This window comes from Oncorhynchus keta, chromosome 15 (genome assembly GCF_023373465.1).
Source record: "Oncorhynchus keta strain PuntledgeMale-10-30-2019 chromosome 15, Oket_V2, whole genome shotgun sequence".
Taxonomy (NCBI): Eukaryota; Metazoa; Chordata; class Actinopteri; order Salmoniformes; family Salmonidae; genus Oncorhynchus; species Oncorhynchus keta.
Window position 1 is genome coordinate 35180353 of NC_068435.1, and position 19530 is coordinate 35199882.

The 19530-nt window shown below is 41.8% G+C and overlaps 2 protein-coding genes across 7 annotated transcripts; both read right to left on the reverse strand.

The window, feature by feature from the left end:
* Positions 1–22: 22 nt before the first annotated feature.
* ssx2ipa (synovial sarcoma, X breakpoint 2 interacting protein a) lies at positions 23–11142 on the reverse strand. Of its 2 annotated transcripts, none has more exons than XM_035788425.2 (14): positions 10897–11142; positions 7183–7311; positions 6822–6994; positions 6403–6615; positions 5610–5720; positions 5236–5371; positions 4976–5051; positions 4668–4848; positions 4255–4423; positions 3613–3752; positions 3105–3278; positions 1372–1489; positions 996–1149; positions 23–832 (listed from the first exon to the last, which is right to left on the reverse strand). In XM_035788425.2, exons 2-14 carry the CDS (start codon positions 7223–7225, stop codon positions 676–678), a joined length of 1845 nt encoding a protein of 614 aa, XP_035644318.1. In that variant the 5' UTR covers positions 7226–7311; positions 10897–11142; the 3' UTR covers positions 23–675. The 2 variants fall into 2 exon arrangements, with proteins under 2 accessions (XP_035644318.1, XP_035644317.1); XM_035788424.2 differs by having other exon boundaries at positions 3105–3281; positions 10897–11140.
* Positions 11143–12394: 1252 nt separating this feature from the next.
* mcoln3a (mucolipin TRP cation channel 3a) lies at positions 12395–19103 on the reverse strand. Of its 5 annotated transcripts, none has more exons than XM_035788431.2 (13): positions 18948–19103; positions 17940–18211; positions 17478–17645; positions 16995–17148; positions 15915–15996; positions 15718–15814; positions 15320–15419; positions 14814–14923; positions 14477–14626; positions 14292–14393; positions 14002–14124; positions 13575–13781; positions 12395–13340 (listed from the first exon to the last, which is right to left on the reverse strand). In XM_035788431.2, exons 2-13 carry the CDS (start codon positions 18174–18176, stop codon positions 13212–13214), a joined length of 1659 nt encoding a protein of 552 aa, XP_035644324.1. In that variant the 5' UTR covers positions 18177–18211; positions 18948–19103; the 3' UTR covers positions 12395–13211. The 5 variants fall into 5 exon arrangements, with proteins under 5 accessions (XP_035644324.1, XP_035644323.1, XP_052319892.1 ...); XM_035788430.2 differs by having other exon boundaries at positions 17940–18206; positions 18948–19065; XM_052463932.1 differs by lacking the exon at positions 18948–19103 and having other exon boundaries at positions 17940–18941.
* Between the last annotated feature and the right edge of the window lie 427 nt (positions 19104–19530).

Below are 19530 nucleotides of genomic sequence, written 5' to 3' on the forward strand. Positions count from 1 at the left end.
ATGGGGCGCCAAGCACAAAAAGTTGAATTGATAAAAAATAAACGTTTATTGCAATTTCAGAGCAGCATATGTTAGCGCTTCATTTTAAACATTTAGAATACAGTTCTCATTAAACTATTCATGATAGATCTGGAGTGAAAACCATGTGTAAACATTCAAACATTGATGGCTAGTCAGTAGCCTATTGATAGCTTTTCCCAAATTGGATAACATTTGTTGTGATACAGAACCCCAAATTAAGGTTTGGCTGCCACTTGGCGAAAGCTTAGAGACTTGGATATGCTTTGCTTAATAAAAATGTATATAGAAGAGAAAGAAAAAAAAACATTGGCATGTCCAATAAAGTGCTCTCTGAATGAATCAAGTTTTGGTGAACGACAATGTGCTACTGTTCAGTATTAGTCCGTGATCACGCAACATGAGTTGCACAAAAATAGGTCTCCGTGGCATCCTGAGGCAGTGGTGGCGTTGAAACATGGGTCATGTTCATTAGGGCACGCAACAGAAAATGTTTTGCAACAGAAAGTTAAATGAGTGCATCTTATTGGACAAATCCAGTTATTCTTTCCCTGTTTCAGTCCATTTTCTTCTGTTTGGTGTCTAATGAACACTGCCATGGATTGTCATCAGAGTTGTCTGTTGAGTCCACAGTAACACAATGGTACTAGTGTGTCTTCAGTTGAGGCTGTTTTCCTCTGGCCCTAAAGAGAAGATACTGCAGCAGTCTCCACCTCCATGTCTGTGCTTTGACCTGACCGGAGTATCTTCTCTACTGTGGATGGTGTTGGACTCCTGCCAGCTCCCTTGTGTTGAACTGCCTACAGAAGAGGAGCTTAGATAGAAAACAAACAAGAGTTAACCACAGTTTGTTTGAGAGAACTTAAGTTAGTAGTATAAAATCGGTGTCATTGATTATCACTATCTCATGTAGGAATGAAACATTTTAAAAAGGAGAGTGAGCTGGCATAGAGCAAAATAACTAGTAAAAACGGTACCTCCTGTCTGGTATGAGGCATAATGTACGGTAGAGATCAGCTGTGGAGGGCATGCAAGCAGCAGAGGCAGCTTTAGGCGTTGAGAACGCAGTGTACGTCCGGGATTTGGTCAGCATGGCAGAGGTGGAGGGGATCCTCATCTCTGGTTCACTACCTAGAGGGGAACAGGGACTTGTGACCAAACACAATATGATTCACAAAAGATCATTGGAGTGTTTTTGTTGTGGTGATGCTGCATTATACAGTATGCTGCCAATCTTCCAATACAATATTTTCTACACAAAATTTCCCAACAAAATCTGCTGTATACATTTTCCATTAATCTCGATCTGGATTAGCAATACAAATCGTTGCTGTGGTAATCATCACGACTTACTGACTGACAAGGAACGAGGATTTTCTGACATCGAATGTCTTTTGCGGTCCACGAACGAAGTCATGTTCAAGAATTGATTCTTGAGCCACAAGGCGCGGTCTTCCTCAAAAGCCTTTTTCTGTGAAAGCACAAAAGGAAAAAAAAGAAAGGGGTAATACACAAGTTACAGTGGCAAGAAAAAGTATGCTAACCCATCAGAATGACCTGGATATCTGCATAAATTGGTCATAAAATTTGATCTCATCTTCATCTAAGTCACAACAATAGACAAACAGTCTGCTTAAACTGATAACAAACAATTATACATTTTCATGTCTTTGAGCGCACAGATTCACAGTGGAGTGTGGAAAAAGTATGTGAACCCTTGGATTTAATAACTGGTTGACCCTCCTTTGGCAGCAATGAACTCAAACCAAACGTTTTCTGTAGGATCAGACCTGCACAACAGTCAGGAATTTTGGACCAGTCATTTTTACAACACTGTTTCAGTTCAGCAATAATTTTAGGATGTTTGGTGCGAACCGCTCTGATGTCATGACACAGCATTTTAAATTGGGTTGAGGTCAGGACTGACTGGGACTCTCCATAAGGCGTATTTTCTTCTGTTGAAGCCATGCTGTTGTTGATTTACTTCTGCGTTTAAGGTCGTTGTCCTGTTGCATCACCAACTTCTGATGAGCTTCAATTGGCGGACAGAGCCTTACATTCTCCTGCAAAATGTCTTGATAAACTTGGGAATTAATTTCTGCCGAAGATAGCAAGCTGTCCAGGCCCTGAGGCAGCAAAGCAGCCCCAAACCATGATGCTCCCTCCACCATACTTTACAGTTGGGATGATGTTGATGTTGGTGTGCTGTGCCTTTTTTTCCTCCACACAGTGTTGTGTGTTCCTTCCAAACAACTCAACTTTAGTTTAATCTGTCCGCAGAATATTTTGCCAGAAGCACTGTGGAACATCCAGGTGCTCTTTTGCAAACTTCAGACGTGCAGCAATGGGTTTTTTTGGAGAGCAGTGGCTTCTTCCTTGGTGTCCTCCCATGAACACCATTCTTGTTTAGTGTTTTACTTATTGTAGACTCATCAACAGAGATGTTAGCATGTTCCAGAGATTTCTGTAAATCTTTAGCTGACACTCTAGGAGTCTTCTTAACCTCATTGAGCATTCTGCACTGTGCTCTTGCAGTCATATTTGCAGGACGGACACTCCTAGGGAGTAGCAACAGTCCTGAACTTTCTCCATTTATAGACAATTTGTCTTACCGTGGACTGATGAACATCAAGGCTTTTAGAGATACTTTTGTAACCCTTTCCAGCGTATTGCAAGTCAACAATTCTTAATCTTAGGTCATTTGAGCTCTCCTTTGTTCAAGGCATGGTTCACATCAGGCAATGCTTCTTGTGAATAGCAAACAGTGTTTATAGGGCAGGGCAGCTCTAACCGACATCTCCAATCTCATTGATTGGACTCCAATTAGCTTTTGGAAAAGTCATTAGCCTCGGGGTTCACATACGTTTTCCAACCTACACTGTGAATGTTTAAATTATGTATTCAATATAAACAAGACAAATAATGTGTGTTTAAACACACTGTCTATTGTTGTGACTAAGATCAACAGTTATGACTAATTTATGCAGAAATCCAGGTCATTCCAAAGGGTTCACATACCGCAAGTGACAACTTGACAAAACTTAGCATTTCCAACTTGAGAACTTGCCGAAAACAAAAACGGATACCTCATGGCCGAGGCGAATGGCAGCGTCAGTAAAGTTATGTCTCTCCCTCTCAAAGTTCCTCCTCTGCTCGTCAAAGAGCCTCCACTCCTCTTTGAGACGCTCCTTATCCTCTAGAGTGTAGCAGTCATTCAGCAGAGCAGCAGTCTCATCATCATAGCAGGGAGAGTTGAGCTGCTGCTACACACACACAGAAAATGTAATAATACTTGACTGAGAAACTCCTGGAAGGGTCAAATTCAAGGCAATAACAAGAGATGTACAGTAGATCAAATCAAATGTTATTTGTCACATGCGCCAAACACAACTGTTGTAGACTTTACCATAATATAAATAAAATAGTAACACAAGAGGAAAAACATCAAATACACAAGAATGGAGCTATATACAGGGAATACCAGTACCATATCAATGTGCAGAGGTACAATATATTTGAGGTAGATATGTACTTGAAGGCAGATAGCTCGGTTTGAAAAAGAGAATCGTGTGTCGCGTTGTGGGTCTAACTAACCTGTAGGAGTTGCTGCTGGGTCTGGATGAAGTCTTTACACTGCTGGACCTCCAGTCTCATCCTCTCCATCTCCTCCTCATGGATCTGTCTGGGGACCAGCTCTTTACCAGCACACTGCTGGCTCTGCTGTACCAGGGAGGCTGGGAAGTGGATGGATGATACATTATGATCAATGGTGGAGAAGAAAGCTCCCTGTGACATATAGAATGTATTGGCAGCAGAGTTGTTTACATTTTTTATTTTACCTTCATTTAACTAGGCAAGTCAGTTAAGAACAAATTCTTAATTACAATGACTGCCTACCCCGGACGACACTAGGCCAATTGGACGCCGCCCTACGGGACTCCCAATCACGGCCGGTTGTGATACAGCCTGGATTTGAACCTGGGTGTCTGTAGTGACGCCTCTAGCACTGAGATGCAGTGCCTTAAACCGCTGTGCCACTTGAGAGCCAAAAATGCAGTAGTACTGGTCATGATTTTATGGTAGTGAGCCAAAAGTGGATTCTTTCATTTGCATTCATGTAACACCCGTTAAATGACCAGAGAAAGCTAGTGATGACTACTAGGTGGGCTACAGATTGTCTACTTCCATGAGAGAGATATATATATATATATAGATATATCTGAGATGCGTTTATACCCTGGCTGTCCAGTCTCTCCATGTGGCTCTTCAGTCTCCTCCACTGCTGTCGGATGCTATTGGTCAGCTGCTCCCGGGCGTGCTCACAGGACTGGTCCCTAGCATGATCACATGACTGATCCAGGGTCTCCTTACTACAGTCACCAACCTCCTCTCTGTCCGAGCTGGCCTGAAAGCGTAACAATAGGCACGATCACTCCTCTACTCTCCAATGTTTATAGCGAAATGTCACTTCCATACCATGTAGAACAGTGAGATTTTGTGAGTGGCTCTACATAGACAGACACGATTTGTGATTAAGATTTGCAGGAGCATTTAAAAAAAATAAGTGATCTAATCCATTTATTACCACGTAAAAATAACTAAGTAGACTATTGCTACGGTGTCTCAGATAGGACAATCCATCAATTCACCCGTTCCAGGCTGTCTTCCGCACGGTCTCCTCTGGAGCAGAATTTCCTAGGACTAAGAATGGACACCATCTCCCGCTTCATCTGCTGCAGCACCTTCTTTAGCTCAATGTTCTCCAGCATCAGAGCCCTCTGACAACCCTCGTAGTCACTCAGCAGGGACTTGTACATCTCCCCCTCATGTCTACAATCATGGCAAATAAATACATACTCATCAAAGTGGGATCTCCAAAGCTATGTAGGATTTGTTGCATCAAGAGTTGATGTAAGCACACAAAACCGACATGGTTCAGTCAGATGAGTATTGCTACCTGGCCTCCACCTTTCCAGTCTTCCATTGGCTTCTCTTCCCATCAGCCCGTCCCAAGTAGTTCAATACATCAATTGCTAGTAGAGATAAAGGGAGGAAAATGGGAATGAGGGACTTGCTATATAGGCCTACATCATTTTCAGTGTTCTCAGACTCTTGTTGAAAACAAAAAAAGAAAAAAAAAGACTAGGTTGCAAACATATTAACATTACCAACAACCTTTGGAATAAAGAGGAAACAATTGTTTTGAGATGCCCATACCTAGTTTCTTATCCCTCTTGTCCACCAGTAGCTGGTTGAGGCGTTCTTTGAGCTTGGTGCTCTCCCGCTCCTTCCTCTTGGCATCATGGCTGTACTGAGAGGCTCTGCTGGCGATGATGCTCTGGAGCTTCTGCACCTTGGGTGTGTTCAGTAGGGAGAAAACGTTTTGACAACAGGGATGTACTACCTGAACTTATCCAATAAGAACAGTTTTGTTTTCGTTTTTTCGTTTACAAAATGTTTTGCTATGGTGTGCACTTACTGAGCAAGATGCTGGTTAAGGCTCACACACTCAAAACTACATTTCCAATTGACGCTTGCAGCGACATAAGCACATCACTCAATGATTAATAATTTTATGACAAAGTCTTTACCTCATCTTTTTCTGTTTTCAGGCAATTCTGCAGAGTCTTGTTTTTGAGTTGCAGCTGCCTCTCCGTCTCAAGCAGTCCTAACTTCTCTCTTTTGTAGAGCTCCAGCTGATCCTTTGGGCAATTACATACATTTATTTTTTAGTTATTTTACCCACCCTTTTCTCTCCAATTTGATGGTATCCAATTGGTAGTTACAGTCTTGTCCCATCGCGGCAGCTCCAGTACGGACTCAGGAGAGGCGAAGGTTGAGAGCCATGTGTCCTCCAAAACACAACCCAGCCAAGCAGCGCTGCTTCTTGACACACTGCTCGCTTAACCCAGAAGCCAGCCGCACCAATGTATCACACCGTACACCTGGCGACCGTGTCAGCCCGTATTGTGCCCGACCCGCCACAGGAGTCGCTAGTTCGAGGGACAAGATCATCCCTGCTGGCCAAACCTCCCCTAACCCGGACGACACTGAGCCAATTGTGCACCGCTCCATGGGTCTCCCGGTCGCGGCCAGCTGCGACAGAGCCTGGACACAGCTAGCACTATGATGCAGTGCCTTAGACCACTGCGCCACTCGGGAGGCTGGGCAATTACATACTTGCTGTACATGTTATATCAACACAATTTTGCATACTCAATGTGCTCACCCTGATGACAATATCATAACAATAACATGTCGTATTCTAAGCAGTAAGACCTTTCAGGACACCATCAAACCTTAACTTAGCTCCCCAAGCTAGTATTTACTGACAATTTGCACTCTGCCTGGAAAACGATCTATGGGAAAGGCTGCCTAACTGACCTTGAGTCTGGAGTTGGTCATCTGCAGGTGTTCCAGGGCACTGGACCTCTTCAGCTGCTCTGTCTCCTGCTCCTGCAGGCTGCGCTGACTGTGGCGGTGCATCTGGAGCAGCTCATACATCATGTTCAGGGCTGGCACAGTGTTCAGCCCCCAGCTTCCCTCTGGTGAGCTGGCCTCAATACAGGCAGAGGAGAAACCCAGAGAGTCCATCTCCTGTACAAGCCCCAAAAGAGGGCAGAAAAATGGGTTAGCAGCATACAGTGAAAATTAAACTAGATCAATGAATAGTCATTGAGCAACATCAGATACACAAACCTAAAAAAAATATATATATATATATATAGCGGTAAAATAAGCACCTACACAAAGTTAGTATTGGATTATTCCAAATGTAAACTAAATAATAGTAATTTTAGTACCTGATTGATGTATGAGGTACACTGGGGAACATTCTCCTCAGTGCAGAAGGCACTTAACACATTGTAGGAACTCTTGGACAGTGTCATGGTGGAGGACTGCATTGTAGGAAGGTTGTTATGATGCCTCGAGGGGGACATCATCATTCTTGATATGCTGGAGATCTCATGGTTTTCTAAACACAGCAGGGAAACAGAGAGAACAACCAATTGATAAATCACAAGTTCACAGGCAGCTGACTGAGGCTTAAGAAAAACAATTGTGCCCAAAAATAGGGCAAAATCCCACACCATCCAACAAAAATCCATATAAAAACAAACAATTGTCTATTTTGTCCCCGGGTCCCCATTTGAATTAAATTACCCATTGATGGCTCTATGGTTAGTGTCGTCCACCAGTCTCCCATGTCAACAAAGCGTCATCCGCTTTGGGAGGTCATCCGCGAGATGACAGACCTGACCGACCAGATGCTGCACTCACTGGAACAGAATCCTGAAATAGAGCGTCAAGCAGCAAGCCAATGACATAAGACTCCAAGGCAGCATAATCTGGGTCGATTCTTCACCCACGCCATGCGGGATTAAACGTAATCTGGGTGTTATGCCAGCATGGGACCGGGTTGGGTCCGGCCTTGGCTGTTACACTGGACTGTAGTAGAGTGATACTTTGAGCTTGAGTAGAGAGGGTTTTGCATGTTAACTTTAACTAGGCTAATGACTAGGCTAATGACTATGTCAGGGGACGGCTTTTAGACACCCACACAGAAAGGCCACTGACTGTGGTGTGTGCAAGGTTTAATTAACAGTGCCAGTGGCACTGAATTCAAAATGCTTAGTTTGAGAAAAATGGCTTCAACAAGAGGCAACTGCACACTCATTATTCAAGAGGGCCTCTTCAGTACTTAATTGTTCTCTTTGACTATATATAATAACGTCGACCTATACGCTGACTTGGTGAGTGAATTCATAAGGAAGTGCATTGGGGACGTTGTACCCACTGTGAAAATTAAAACCTACCCTAACCAGAAACCATGGATGGATGGCGGCATTCGCGCAAAACTGAAAGCGCGAACTGCCGCATTTAACCATGGAAAGAGGTCTGGGAATATCGCTGAACATAAACTGTAGTTACTCCCTCCGCAAGGCAAACAAACAAGCGAAATGCCGGTACAGGGACAAAGTGGAGTCGCAATTCAACGGCTCAGACACGAGACGTATGTGGCAGGGTCAACAGGAAATCACGGACTACAAAAAGAAAACTAGCCACACCACGGACACAGACATCACGCTTTCAGACAAACTAACACCCCTGCCCGCTTTGAGGATAACACAGTGCCACCGTCGGTGTATTTACGGACATATTCAATCACTCCCTATCCCAGTTTGAGAGACTAGTCAATGATCATATCACCTTCACCTTACCAGCCACACAAGATCCACTTCACATACAGCCCTAACAGGTTCAGACGATGCAATCGCCATCACACTGCCATATCCCATCTGGACAAGAGGAATACCTATGTAAGAATGCTGTTCATTGACTACAGTGCAGCGTTCAACACCATAGTACCCTCCAAGCTCATCATCAAGCTTGAGGCCCTGGGCCTCAACCCTGCCCTGTGCAATTGGGTCCTGGACTTTGACGGGCCACCCCAGGTGGTGAAGGTAGGAAACAACATCTCCACCTCGCTGACCCTCAACACTGGGGCCCCACAAGGGTGTGTGCTCAGTCCCCTCCTGTACTCCCTGTTCACCCACGACTGTGTGGCCATGCACGCCTCCAACTCAATCAAGTTAGCAGACAACAGTAGTGGGCTTGATTACGAACATTGAGACAGCCTACAGGGAGGTGAGGGCACTCAGAGTGTGGTGTCAGGAAATCAACCTCTCACTCAACTTCAACAAAACAAAGGCGATAGTGAACTTCAGGAAACAGCAGAGGGAGCACCCCCCAACCCACATCGAAGGGACAGCAGTGGAGAAAGTGGAAAGTTTTAAGTCCCTCTGCGTACACAGGGGGATATCAGCCCTTCATGACACCAGATGTCACAGGAAGGCAAAAAAGATCAAAGACAACAACCACCCGAGCTACTGCCTGTTCACACCGCTACTGTCCAGGAGGCGAGGTCAGTACAGGTGCATCAAAGCTGGGACTGAGGAACAGCTTTTATCTCAAGGCCATCAGACTGCTATACAACAATCACTAACTCAGAGAGGCTGCTGCCTACATGGAGAACCAATCACTGGCAACTTTAACAAATGGATCTCTAGTCACTTTAAACAATGACAATTTAATCATATTTACATATCTTACATTACTCAATCATATATATATATACACTGTATTTTATACCATCTTGCACCTTGTCTATGCCACTCAGCAAAAAAAGAAACGTCCCTTTTTCAGGACCCTGTCTTTCAAAGATAATTCGCAAAAATCCAAATAACAGATCTTCATTGTAAAGGGTTTAAACACAGTTTCCCATGCTTGTTCAATGAATCATAAACAATCAATGAACATGCACATATGGAATGGTCATTAAGACACTAACAGCTTACAGACAGACGGTAGGCAATTACACCAGGAACGTACAACCCTCCATCAATGCTCAGACTGTCCGCAATAGGCCGAGAGAGACTGGACCTTGGGCTGGTAGGCCTGTTGTAAGGCAGATCCTCACCAGACATCACCTATGTCTCAGTTGTTGAATCTTATTTTCATACAAATATTTACACATGTTACATTTGCTGAAAATAAACAATTTACAGTGAGAGGACATTTGTTTTAATGTACATATTCTCATTCATCACTCCTTTTAGATATTACTGCACTGTCGGAACCAGAAGCATTACGCTACACTGCATTAACATCTGCTAACCATGTGTATGTGACAAATAAAATGTGATTTATAATATGATCCTTAAGATTTTCCTGGTGAAACAAGCTCAACCACATTCTACACCCTCGCCACTCCCCTTTAAATAGGTAACAGTACAGTTATCAACGAACTCTGTTTAAACATACTTAAGTCTAAAATGCACAATGTATAATAGACCTGACTGTCTCAATTGCCTTGGGCAACACCAGAGTAGAAAGTTAGTCGAGCCAGAGGCAGTAGCTATGTCAGAAAACACCTTCTCAGGCACCCCTTATCCACTGACCCAGGCTGCATTTTATGTACACTGATACTCCCGTTTAACCAAAGATACTGGTTTCCCCTTTTGTCTGTGATTTAACTTTGCCCTGTCACACTGTTACCCTATCCACTGCGCCTCCATCTAAATCCAAGAAGAGCAACCAACTAGCTAGCTAGCTAGCTAACATTTTTAGCTAGTGTTGACATTACTATTGGGTGAATATACTGTCAACACACTTTGGCACATTTTCAAACAGTATTTAACCCGTTTTACCCAAAAAGGTTCAGACTTTTCTGTTTCCATCTATGCGGCACGGCACTCGTGCCCCATGGTTTTGGTGGAACTGCTGTCACTTGGGGCCAAAGCCAGGACACCGATACTTTTCAGATGGCATTTACATACCACTGGCTAACTGTGAACTTTAACACCTTCTCACAAAGCAACTGTTTTGATTATGCATATATGATTGATTCTGCTCTTGACAAGTCCTCACGGTCAGCCCTAGCTATGGAAACACAATTTCCCTAGTGCAACATAAGGGTGTGTATGTACAAGTATAACACTGGTGTTCCAGTTGAAAAGCAGTAGCTAAAACATTACTACTGTTCGCTTCTTATCTTATTGAGTTGCTGCAAGTGAGTCAGATAAACAAACAGGAGGCTCGTTTGAAAACGTAGTCAATCATGTAGTTACAAGACAAGTTAAAGTTAGCTGTCTAACGTTAACTTGTCACCCTTTCAGCTACTATTAATATGTTATCTTGTTGAACTGGTTTACCTACAGTAACGTTAACCTAGCCAGATAAAAAGCTGCTAGCTTCGGGTAGTAACGTTAGCCAGCTAACTCTGCTTTGATGAAACGTGTATAATAGCTAACGTAACGTGTGTATAAAGTTAGCTAGCCAACGAAGCAAGAACATGGCTGGATAGTGGATACTCACTTGACTTGATTAGCCTGCCTTAGTGCCAGCACAGCCAACTCTATGCGAGTGTACAATGATTTTCTCTGTCTAGTTCTTGACAGTGACTGCCAAGCCACTTGGATAATTCTACTCACTGTGATACAGTTGACCCCACATTGACAAAATTAGATTAGTTTTTTTAAGTGGACGTCTTTCTGGCTTCAAAACAAACACCACCGTCATTGGCGAATGCGTTGTCAAGCAACCAGTATTAGTCCGCTGTATTGGATCATGCGCACACCTTTAATGGCCGATTTATGCAAATATGGAAGGCTGTCAAGTGCATTGTAGCGCTTTATTGAAATTTACACCCACACAAGTGGGTCGCCAGTGTTTTATGATAGTGTTGGAACTAAAAAATAGAATTTCTATTGTATTGTGTTCTATTCTATTGTACTATTGTACTCGGAATTTAGTCTGGGTATGAAGTTACTGTTGAGATTTAGAACATTAGAATGCAGAAGGTGCACTTTTTATATTCAGTCACTGATAGTCACTCACTGAGCCCATGTCAGCTAACATGATTTAGATCACTAGGTAAAGTAATCTATCCAGATTACCGACTGGGCATACAGGGCATCAACATTGATTTTTGTTTTGAACATGTATGAATTGCAGTAAATTAGCTTTAAAACTGCAGAAATTTCTCAGCACGTTATGGCAAAATGTGTCAAATGTCAGGAAATGTTTTTTAAAACCATAACATTTTATCTACACCCCATGGCAAAATGTGTAGGATTGCAGAAAATGTACTTTAACACTACAACAACAACAAAAAATCCACAGCCAAGAGAGGGAGGGGGAGGGACACCAAACCAAATCTCGTTTAGGGACGCCAAAAGGCTAGAGGCGCCTGATGAGCTCGGATATTTTCCTGAACTTTCCAATACCATTCGGATGCATTTTTACCTACTGCTGCAAAGACAAATTGTTACACCTTTCCCATAGTCAAGTCATTTGAAACATATTCAAAAAACAAACGTTAGTTGGGAAAAAATGAGAACTAGAACTAGAACGTTCTAAGTGCATAAACCCATTTGAACTTGGCGCTGTACAGTGTGGTATAGTCTAGCCAGCAATAATGGCACGCAAGCAAAAAAACAACACTGTCAGACATCTTAAAGTAAATTATGTTGTCACATCATTGTTCAGTGATTATAGTCATTTGTCTGATGATCATAATACATGTATTTGATGATGTGTTCTGACTCAATCTTGGTAAAATAGTATTCTATAATGAGTGTATTCAAATAGCTACAGTTTTCTTAAAATTGAATTCAGAAGTGTTAGATATAACCTTACTGCTGAACCCAGATTGACATTTCAGAGCCACAAGTTTATACTGTATCTGAGATTGTACCCCCCTAAATAAAATATCTCAGGATTTTGATACTTTGCACTTTAGGTATCTTTAAGGTGTGGACCTTAATGGGATATGAAAGAAGAATTCACTACAAAACAGTGCTGAGATCTGGGATGTGAGAATGTTGATCAACTTTATTTCAGAACTATGCTTTGCGTAGACAGACCTTTATAGTCCCATGGTCACGATCTCTAAATACATAATGTCTATTTGTTTGGCCCGTGACCCACCACACAGATTATATATTGGTCCACCAAGCCCAAAAGTTTGAGAACACCTGCTCTAGTGTAATTGTGTTTCCATCAGGAGTGTAACACTAAAGACTTGGGGCGAGCAGAATCAACAACCTCTGCATCATTCAAGACAGTTGCTTTATGAGAAGGTGTTGAAGTTCACTGTTAGCCATTGTTATGTAAATTAAAGCCGAAAAGTACACAGTAATAATATAATATAGGGCCTGGGCTTGGCTCCAAGTCTGGGCATGTCCCTCGGAGCCATGACCCAGTGAGATCCGGGTGCCGGGCCCATGTAGACGGAAACCGAAAAATCTGTCTTTTGGGCGAAACACCAGGATAAACCCTAATTGGAAACTCGCCATTAGCCCACTGATTTAGCCTACCTATGAGTGATATGAGTGAATGCATACATTTCCTCTACTATGTTACCTAGTAAATGCAAGCACAAACAATATCACGTTACATTAAAATACCACCCATTGTGAAATTTAATTGTTCATACATAATTACATAATACAATCAAATATAAAAAAGTATACTATTGATCAACATATACAAACTTTAAACAATTTTCAAAATACATTTCCCAACACATGAATAGAGCTTTAATGCCTACTAACATATGACTCACACACAGACACACACACGCACGCACACGCACACACACGCACACACACACGGCTACTTTATAGGGTCTATCCAAAGCAGTAGCAGCAGCAGGTGGGTTCCTTGTCTATCTTGTACTTCCCAGAGTCAGGCTGGTCTCTACACTCAGCCACAAAGGCCTTCAGCTGGGACACCAGGACTCTGTCCTTCTGGTGTTGCTGAAAATAAACAGTATGGCAGTAAACCTTTTGAACATTTACATACAGTACTATACTATTACCATGTTACATAACCACTGTTTTGTGTGCTGTAACATTAAATATACCAGGAAGGAGATGTAACATTATACCAGATCATTGAATTACCATCTTTTCTCATTGAACAGGCATGCAGAAGATAAACAGGGACGGTTACTTTTGAATATGTCATGCCATGTTAATTCAAAAGCTGACCTTGATGGTCTCGTATGTGTCTGTGATGAGGGCAATGAACAGACTGAGCACCATGTAAATGAAGAGAGAGAGGAAGGAGTAGAGGTAGAGCCTGCTGAACAGCCACACCATGTATCTCTTCTCTCTCATCTTCTGGAAAGTGGAGTACAAGTCATCACCGTTGATCAGAGAGAACAGGCACTCCGTCACCTTGTCCAAGGTCCGGAACTGGCAGAAAATCAATTGGTAACACTTTGCATTAAGGTATGTTGTGCTATAAAGGATTATAAACTTGTATTAGTTATACGTAATAAACCATTGTAACACGTTGGTTCAAATTGTAGCCCTTCATATACTAGACTGACTTTATATATGTGGATTCTAAAAGATCTTGGGCCTGCATATACAGGTATCGTATACCTTTTTGGTTTTTAGTGTACCTACTTACTTTCTCATGATACGGCCCCAGAACAATCCAGCCACAGAAACAGTAGCCCAGGTAGATCAAGCCAGCGCAGCAGGAGAAGCGGATCACATTTGGAAACGCTGCCCGTAGGGCCAGAATTAGGATCTAGGAGGAACAAGGAACCTTACTCATCTATGTTTCACTATTTGAATATGTGCTGTCCTTTATGAATGCCATGTACTGTAATGTTCCTATTCAAAGAACAAATCATTGCTGTGGTGCTGATGGAGCATTGCTGTTAAATTGAGCTCATTTCTTATGTTAGTCCTTACGTTATATTTCTTAAAGAAACCCAGGTAGCGGATAACTCCAACCCAGACAAGCATTGTGGATGTCCCAAGCAAAATACTGCAGACATCATAGTTTGTAAGGTCCTGACAAATACAGAAATATGAATGTCATATTGGACATACAGACACATGAACAAAAGGTATGTGCTCAGGTGTAGTCACTACACCTTAGTCTGTATTCCTATTTTGAGGGCGGATCCAGCGATGGTCAGTGTATCGCTGACGATGATCAGAATATACCAGCCGTTCACAAACTCCATGCGCTCAGACCAGGACACAGTTTTACCAAAGTAGGTGTGGAAGAATGCAGTGTAATGCTGAATGAGAGAAACACACACCATAAGCAAAAACACATCAATATTAACGCTATTGTTCCAGTGAGTAGGCGATCATGAGCTGGGTATGCTTCTACTTGTATATTGTATGAATGCCTGACCGTATTCATGGTATGTACAATCCTAATATTTAACCTATTGCCCTTATAGAATGGTCTTCATAACTTACAAACTGGAGCTGAGATCCTTTGCAGACTGAGCGTGTGCACAAGATGAGAGAGGTAAAGCAGGCGAGGATGACGAGGGAATCAAACAGCAAGAGGTGGTTGTTCTTCCCAGCTGCAAATTCAATCAATCAGTAAATTAGATAGTGACACTTTTTCCCCATGCATATAGGATGGAGGCTGACAGATTACTGCCACTGCAAATGGTAGGATCTCTACTGTAAATGTATGAAATATGGACTGTAGTAATGAACATGCTGAGCAACCGATTATGAACATTTCCTAAATGTTTTAAATTGTGCCTCCTTCTGGCATTGAGAGGCACAGCCCATGTTAGAACTACAGTATGTTACAAATAAGGAGACGTGACAGTCTGACTCAGCTCACTAAACACTCTAAATCTTAACTACTGAGGTCACAAAGAATGTAGCTATTACTCAGACAAATCATATGCTGACTGAACATTATTTTACTTTTTTAACATACTGGGATGTTCTTATCATATACTTACAAGTGCTTTCAACATTCCAGTCTTTACATTCATTGATTCCAACATTATTTTCTAAGTTAATCTTTATCCTCCCACTGTGTGCACGATTGTCAAACATTATCTGCCAAAAATAAAGTCAGACAGAGACATAATTTGCTTGTGAGTTCTAGCAAGGATGACTGAATCCAGATTTCAGCAGCTGGATTTCTACTGGTTTAAGTAACATTTTAAATGCACCATTACTAGAAAATGGAGAATTGACTAGTTATTCCATGACACAAATGAATCCGTTAACTTTGTTGACTTGCTACTGGTTTCCATTTGTCTTCTCCATTGACACAGAGGACAGCTGCATCACACTTAAAAGCCTAAAAGAGCTCGAAGAAGTTGTTTCCTGAGTCATACAACCCACCACCTACAATTATACTAAAGGCATAACAGTCTGGGAGCTCGTGGTGGCGCACTGTCTGCAGGTTGATGGCTTTCAACGTGAGGTAGATGTTTACTGACAACAGCCTGAGTGAGAGACAAAGAAACATTTTTGATTATAGACTACAACAAAAGAAACCTAGTGTAGGGGGCCAACTGTAGTTTGACTGTTGGTCTGGTCAGTCACCTTTTAAAATCCAGAGAAAAGTTAATGTCTCTTGACAAAGTTTTATCCTCCAATGGCTCCAGAGGATATACGGAAATACATTCTGTGAGGAAAAAACAGAAAGGTCTTCATAATATACCTTAATCCAGTGGAAACCCTTGTAATGGTTGCAAGCAATTCCCAAACTTCCTGTTTCTGCAGTCACACGAATGAACTGACAATGTGATAAATACTATACACTGAGTGTACATAACATTAGGAACACCTGCTCTTTCCATGATATAGACTGACCAGGTGAATCCAGGTGAAAGCTATGATCGTTTATTGATGCCACCTGTCAAATCCACTTCAAACAGTGTAGATGAAGGGGAGGAGACAGGTTAAAAAATATTTTTAAGCCTTGAGACAATTGAGACATGTATTGTGTATGTGTGCCATTCAGAGGTTGAATGGGCAAGACAACATTTTTAAGTGCCTTTGAATGGTAGTAGATGCCAGGCGCACCAGTTTGAGGGTGTCAAGAACTGCAATGCTGCTGGGTTTTTCATGCTCAACAGTTTTCCGTGTGTATCAAGAATGGTCCACCACCCAAAGGACATTCAGCCAACTTGACAACAGCTGTGGGAAACATTGTAGTCAACATGGGCCATCAAACCTGTGGAAAACTTTCAACACCTTCTAGAGACCATGTCCTGACAAACTGAGGCTGTTCTGAGGGCATAAGAGTGTGCAACTCAAAATTAGGAAGTTGTTCCTAATTTTTTGTACACTCAGTGTAAATCTACTACAACAACAACACACAATCTGGGCACTGACAGCTGTGAGAAGCCAGAGATCTGTAAATAGGACAAACAGTCCACGGTCAGTGTTTAGTTGAGCATGTAAGCAGATATCTAACAGCTGGAATGGATTAATCTAACAAAATGACTTACATACTGTTTATTCCCAGTCAATGTGGGCACATACATTAAAACTTAACATTATTCTCCCTTATCATATTTATTTTTTAAGATATCTAAACCATGTTATTATCCTCTATTATAGAACACTTGAGGCTATCACAAAAAAATAAATACATAATGAAATGGTGTGCTCTTGTACCTTTGTCTACATGTGGGTCTATATCAAAGGTGTCGTTGCCAGGGGAGATGCTGCCTTTCCTGAAGAACTCCTGACAAAGGGTCAGAGGGGTGTACTCGCCCTCTATCTTCTCATACGCATGGTTCCCTACCGTCAGGTTCTGCAGGTTTATAAACTGAAACAAGGAAAATATAGTGAGACATGATATACAACCGTGTTCTTGGCCAGATTTGTCACAGGTGGTGCAAATGAGGAAATTCACTACATTTTTGGGTTGTCAACATGTTTAGGGTAGCTATAGTTTCACTATAAACAACACCGTGCTCCACTGTTTGAGAAGTCTCATATGACTATGTAAAAATGTTAGATGACACATTGGGGAATCAGCTACTGTATCCTTTAAATACTGTGCTGTAATCTACATAAGACATATCATTTACACTGGTAGTGAACACGCAGTGAGAAAGACTTTGCTCTTTTTAGGCCATTTGAAGTCTACATTACCCTATCGATGACGTAATAGATGTGGTCGTACACATCTGTTTTGGTGTACACTGCGTATCTGTCCACACGTTGGTCCTTATATTCTTTCAGGAAGAGGTGTTTAAACACCATCAGGTTTTCCTCTTTAAAGGTCACCATCATCTCGTTACTCAATCCAAAAGACACCAACTGAGGAAAACAAACATGTAATAGATACATACATCAATTATGCGTAACACAAAGCATTTGAGATTTTTTTTCATTTTATTAAAGTGAATAAAATATTTGGGATTTTAGACATGGTCTTTCTAGGGACTTCCATTATTGTGTAATGCCACTTTGGCTCACAGTCATGGTTTAATGGGGAAATGGTTAAATCTATGGGTATTTCACTTCTCTAGGCGGGTATATTGTACCTATATTTTACATGACCGACAGTAGTAGCCTAAGTCTCCTCCTACACTGTATTCTACAGTAGCCTACCTGGAACGTGATGATGGCAATTTTCAGAATCTGTAACATTAGTTTCCATGGTTTCCGGCCCCTGGCTCTATATTTTTCACAGGGGTTCATAAAGAAGTACTTGAGCCTCCTCCTGAAGTCTTCCACCACTTTGGAATCACCGGGTCTCTGGCTGGAGATGGGGCACCGGGTGCAGTGGCCATTTGGGCTCCTCTTCTCTGCTGGCCCCTGGGGCACAAGGGGCTCCACGTCATCCATCGGGGCAAGGAGATCCTTCTATACTGTAGACTATACTGTAGATACCACTCGATTAGTCACACACAGATTTGACATGACAGCCAAAGTCAAGGGAAGAAGTGGCAGTGGTTAAAATGAATCAGCATTCTGATTGTCATTTCAGCTGGTGTTTAGTCAAACACAGGATTTTACCATCTTGGAATTATGAACGAGTACTGGGCTACTGAAACTAATATAGAGAGAGTCAGGCAGAGTCAAACAGACCTGTTTCTGAAAGTGCAGAATAATGTGATGAAAGAGAAAGAGTTCAGACATTCCTTTCATTTTGATCTTCATCTAAACAGGTTGGACTGCATTCAATGACTTCTGTCGCTGTCAATTTTTATGCTCCCATGGGCTCCATAAATGACACTAAAACAGGATAAATTACACTGGTCTGTGACATCTACGAACACTTCTTATTTTCCATTACTCATTAACATGAAGATGTAGGCCTACAGCAGAGCAATTTTAAAAATACCTTTCTATTGGTAATACGTAGGAAAATGTCATGTGGTCCACATAAAGTTGCTGTTCAACGACAATTGATAAGAGTTCTGTCTAACACAAGTGGCAAAAAAACAAACATTTACTGTCCCAAATCACCAAATATAAATCAAGATACAACCTCGTTATTTGATCTAACTATTTAAAAGTCTTCATCTTTGTCTTTGTCATCATCATCAACACTTTGCTAGGTTATTCCTACTAAAAGTTGGAACATAAATGGAACGGCGACGGTTTATAATTTACCTGTGATCCAGAGATGCACCTGCCGCGCTCTACTGAGAAGATTTAGTGCGTGAACAAGCACGTTTTTTTTCTGTCAACATCGGATAGAACAGACACGGAGACACTCGATCACTGTGACTGTCATTCTCTCGCGTCATTCTGCGGTTTTCCTCTTTTTCCATAGTAGCGGGAAGATGTTTGGGGGGGATAAAAAGATCCCTGTGCTCAATACGGCAATAGGTCAGTAAATAAAGAACTAGAAAAGGCCCAGTGCACTACTTTTGTGAAAAATAAGAATGTTCTAACTAAAAATGTTTTGCCCGTGCTACAGATGACTATATTGGTCCGCTAACACAGGATTAGTAAAGGCCCAACACCACTTGTGGGAAAAATGTAACCGCATTGTTTATTTAATTAAAAATAATAATCATAATTTTAATCACCCACAGCATCCCGCTGCTATGTGTGTGCACCCCCTCCTCCTCCAAAAAAACGAGTTCCCAAATACAGAAGGCCTACATTTACAAAAATGACTGAGTTTTGAAGTATGACTGAAAAGCTCAAGTTTCATGCATGTAATTGCCTAATTTACTTCTCAGGATTA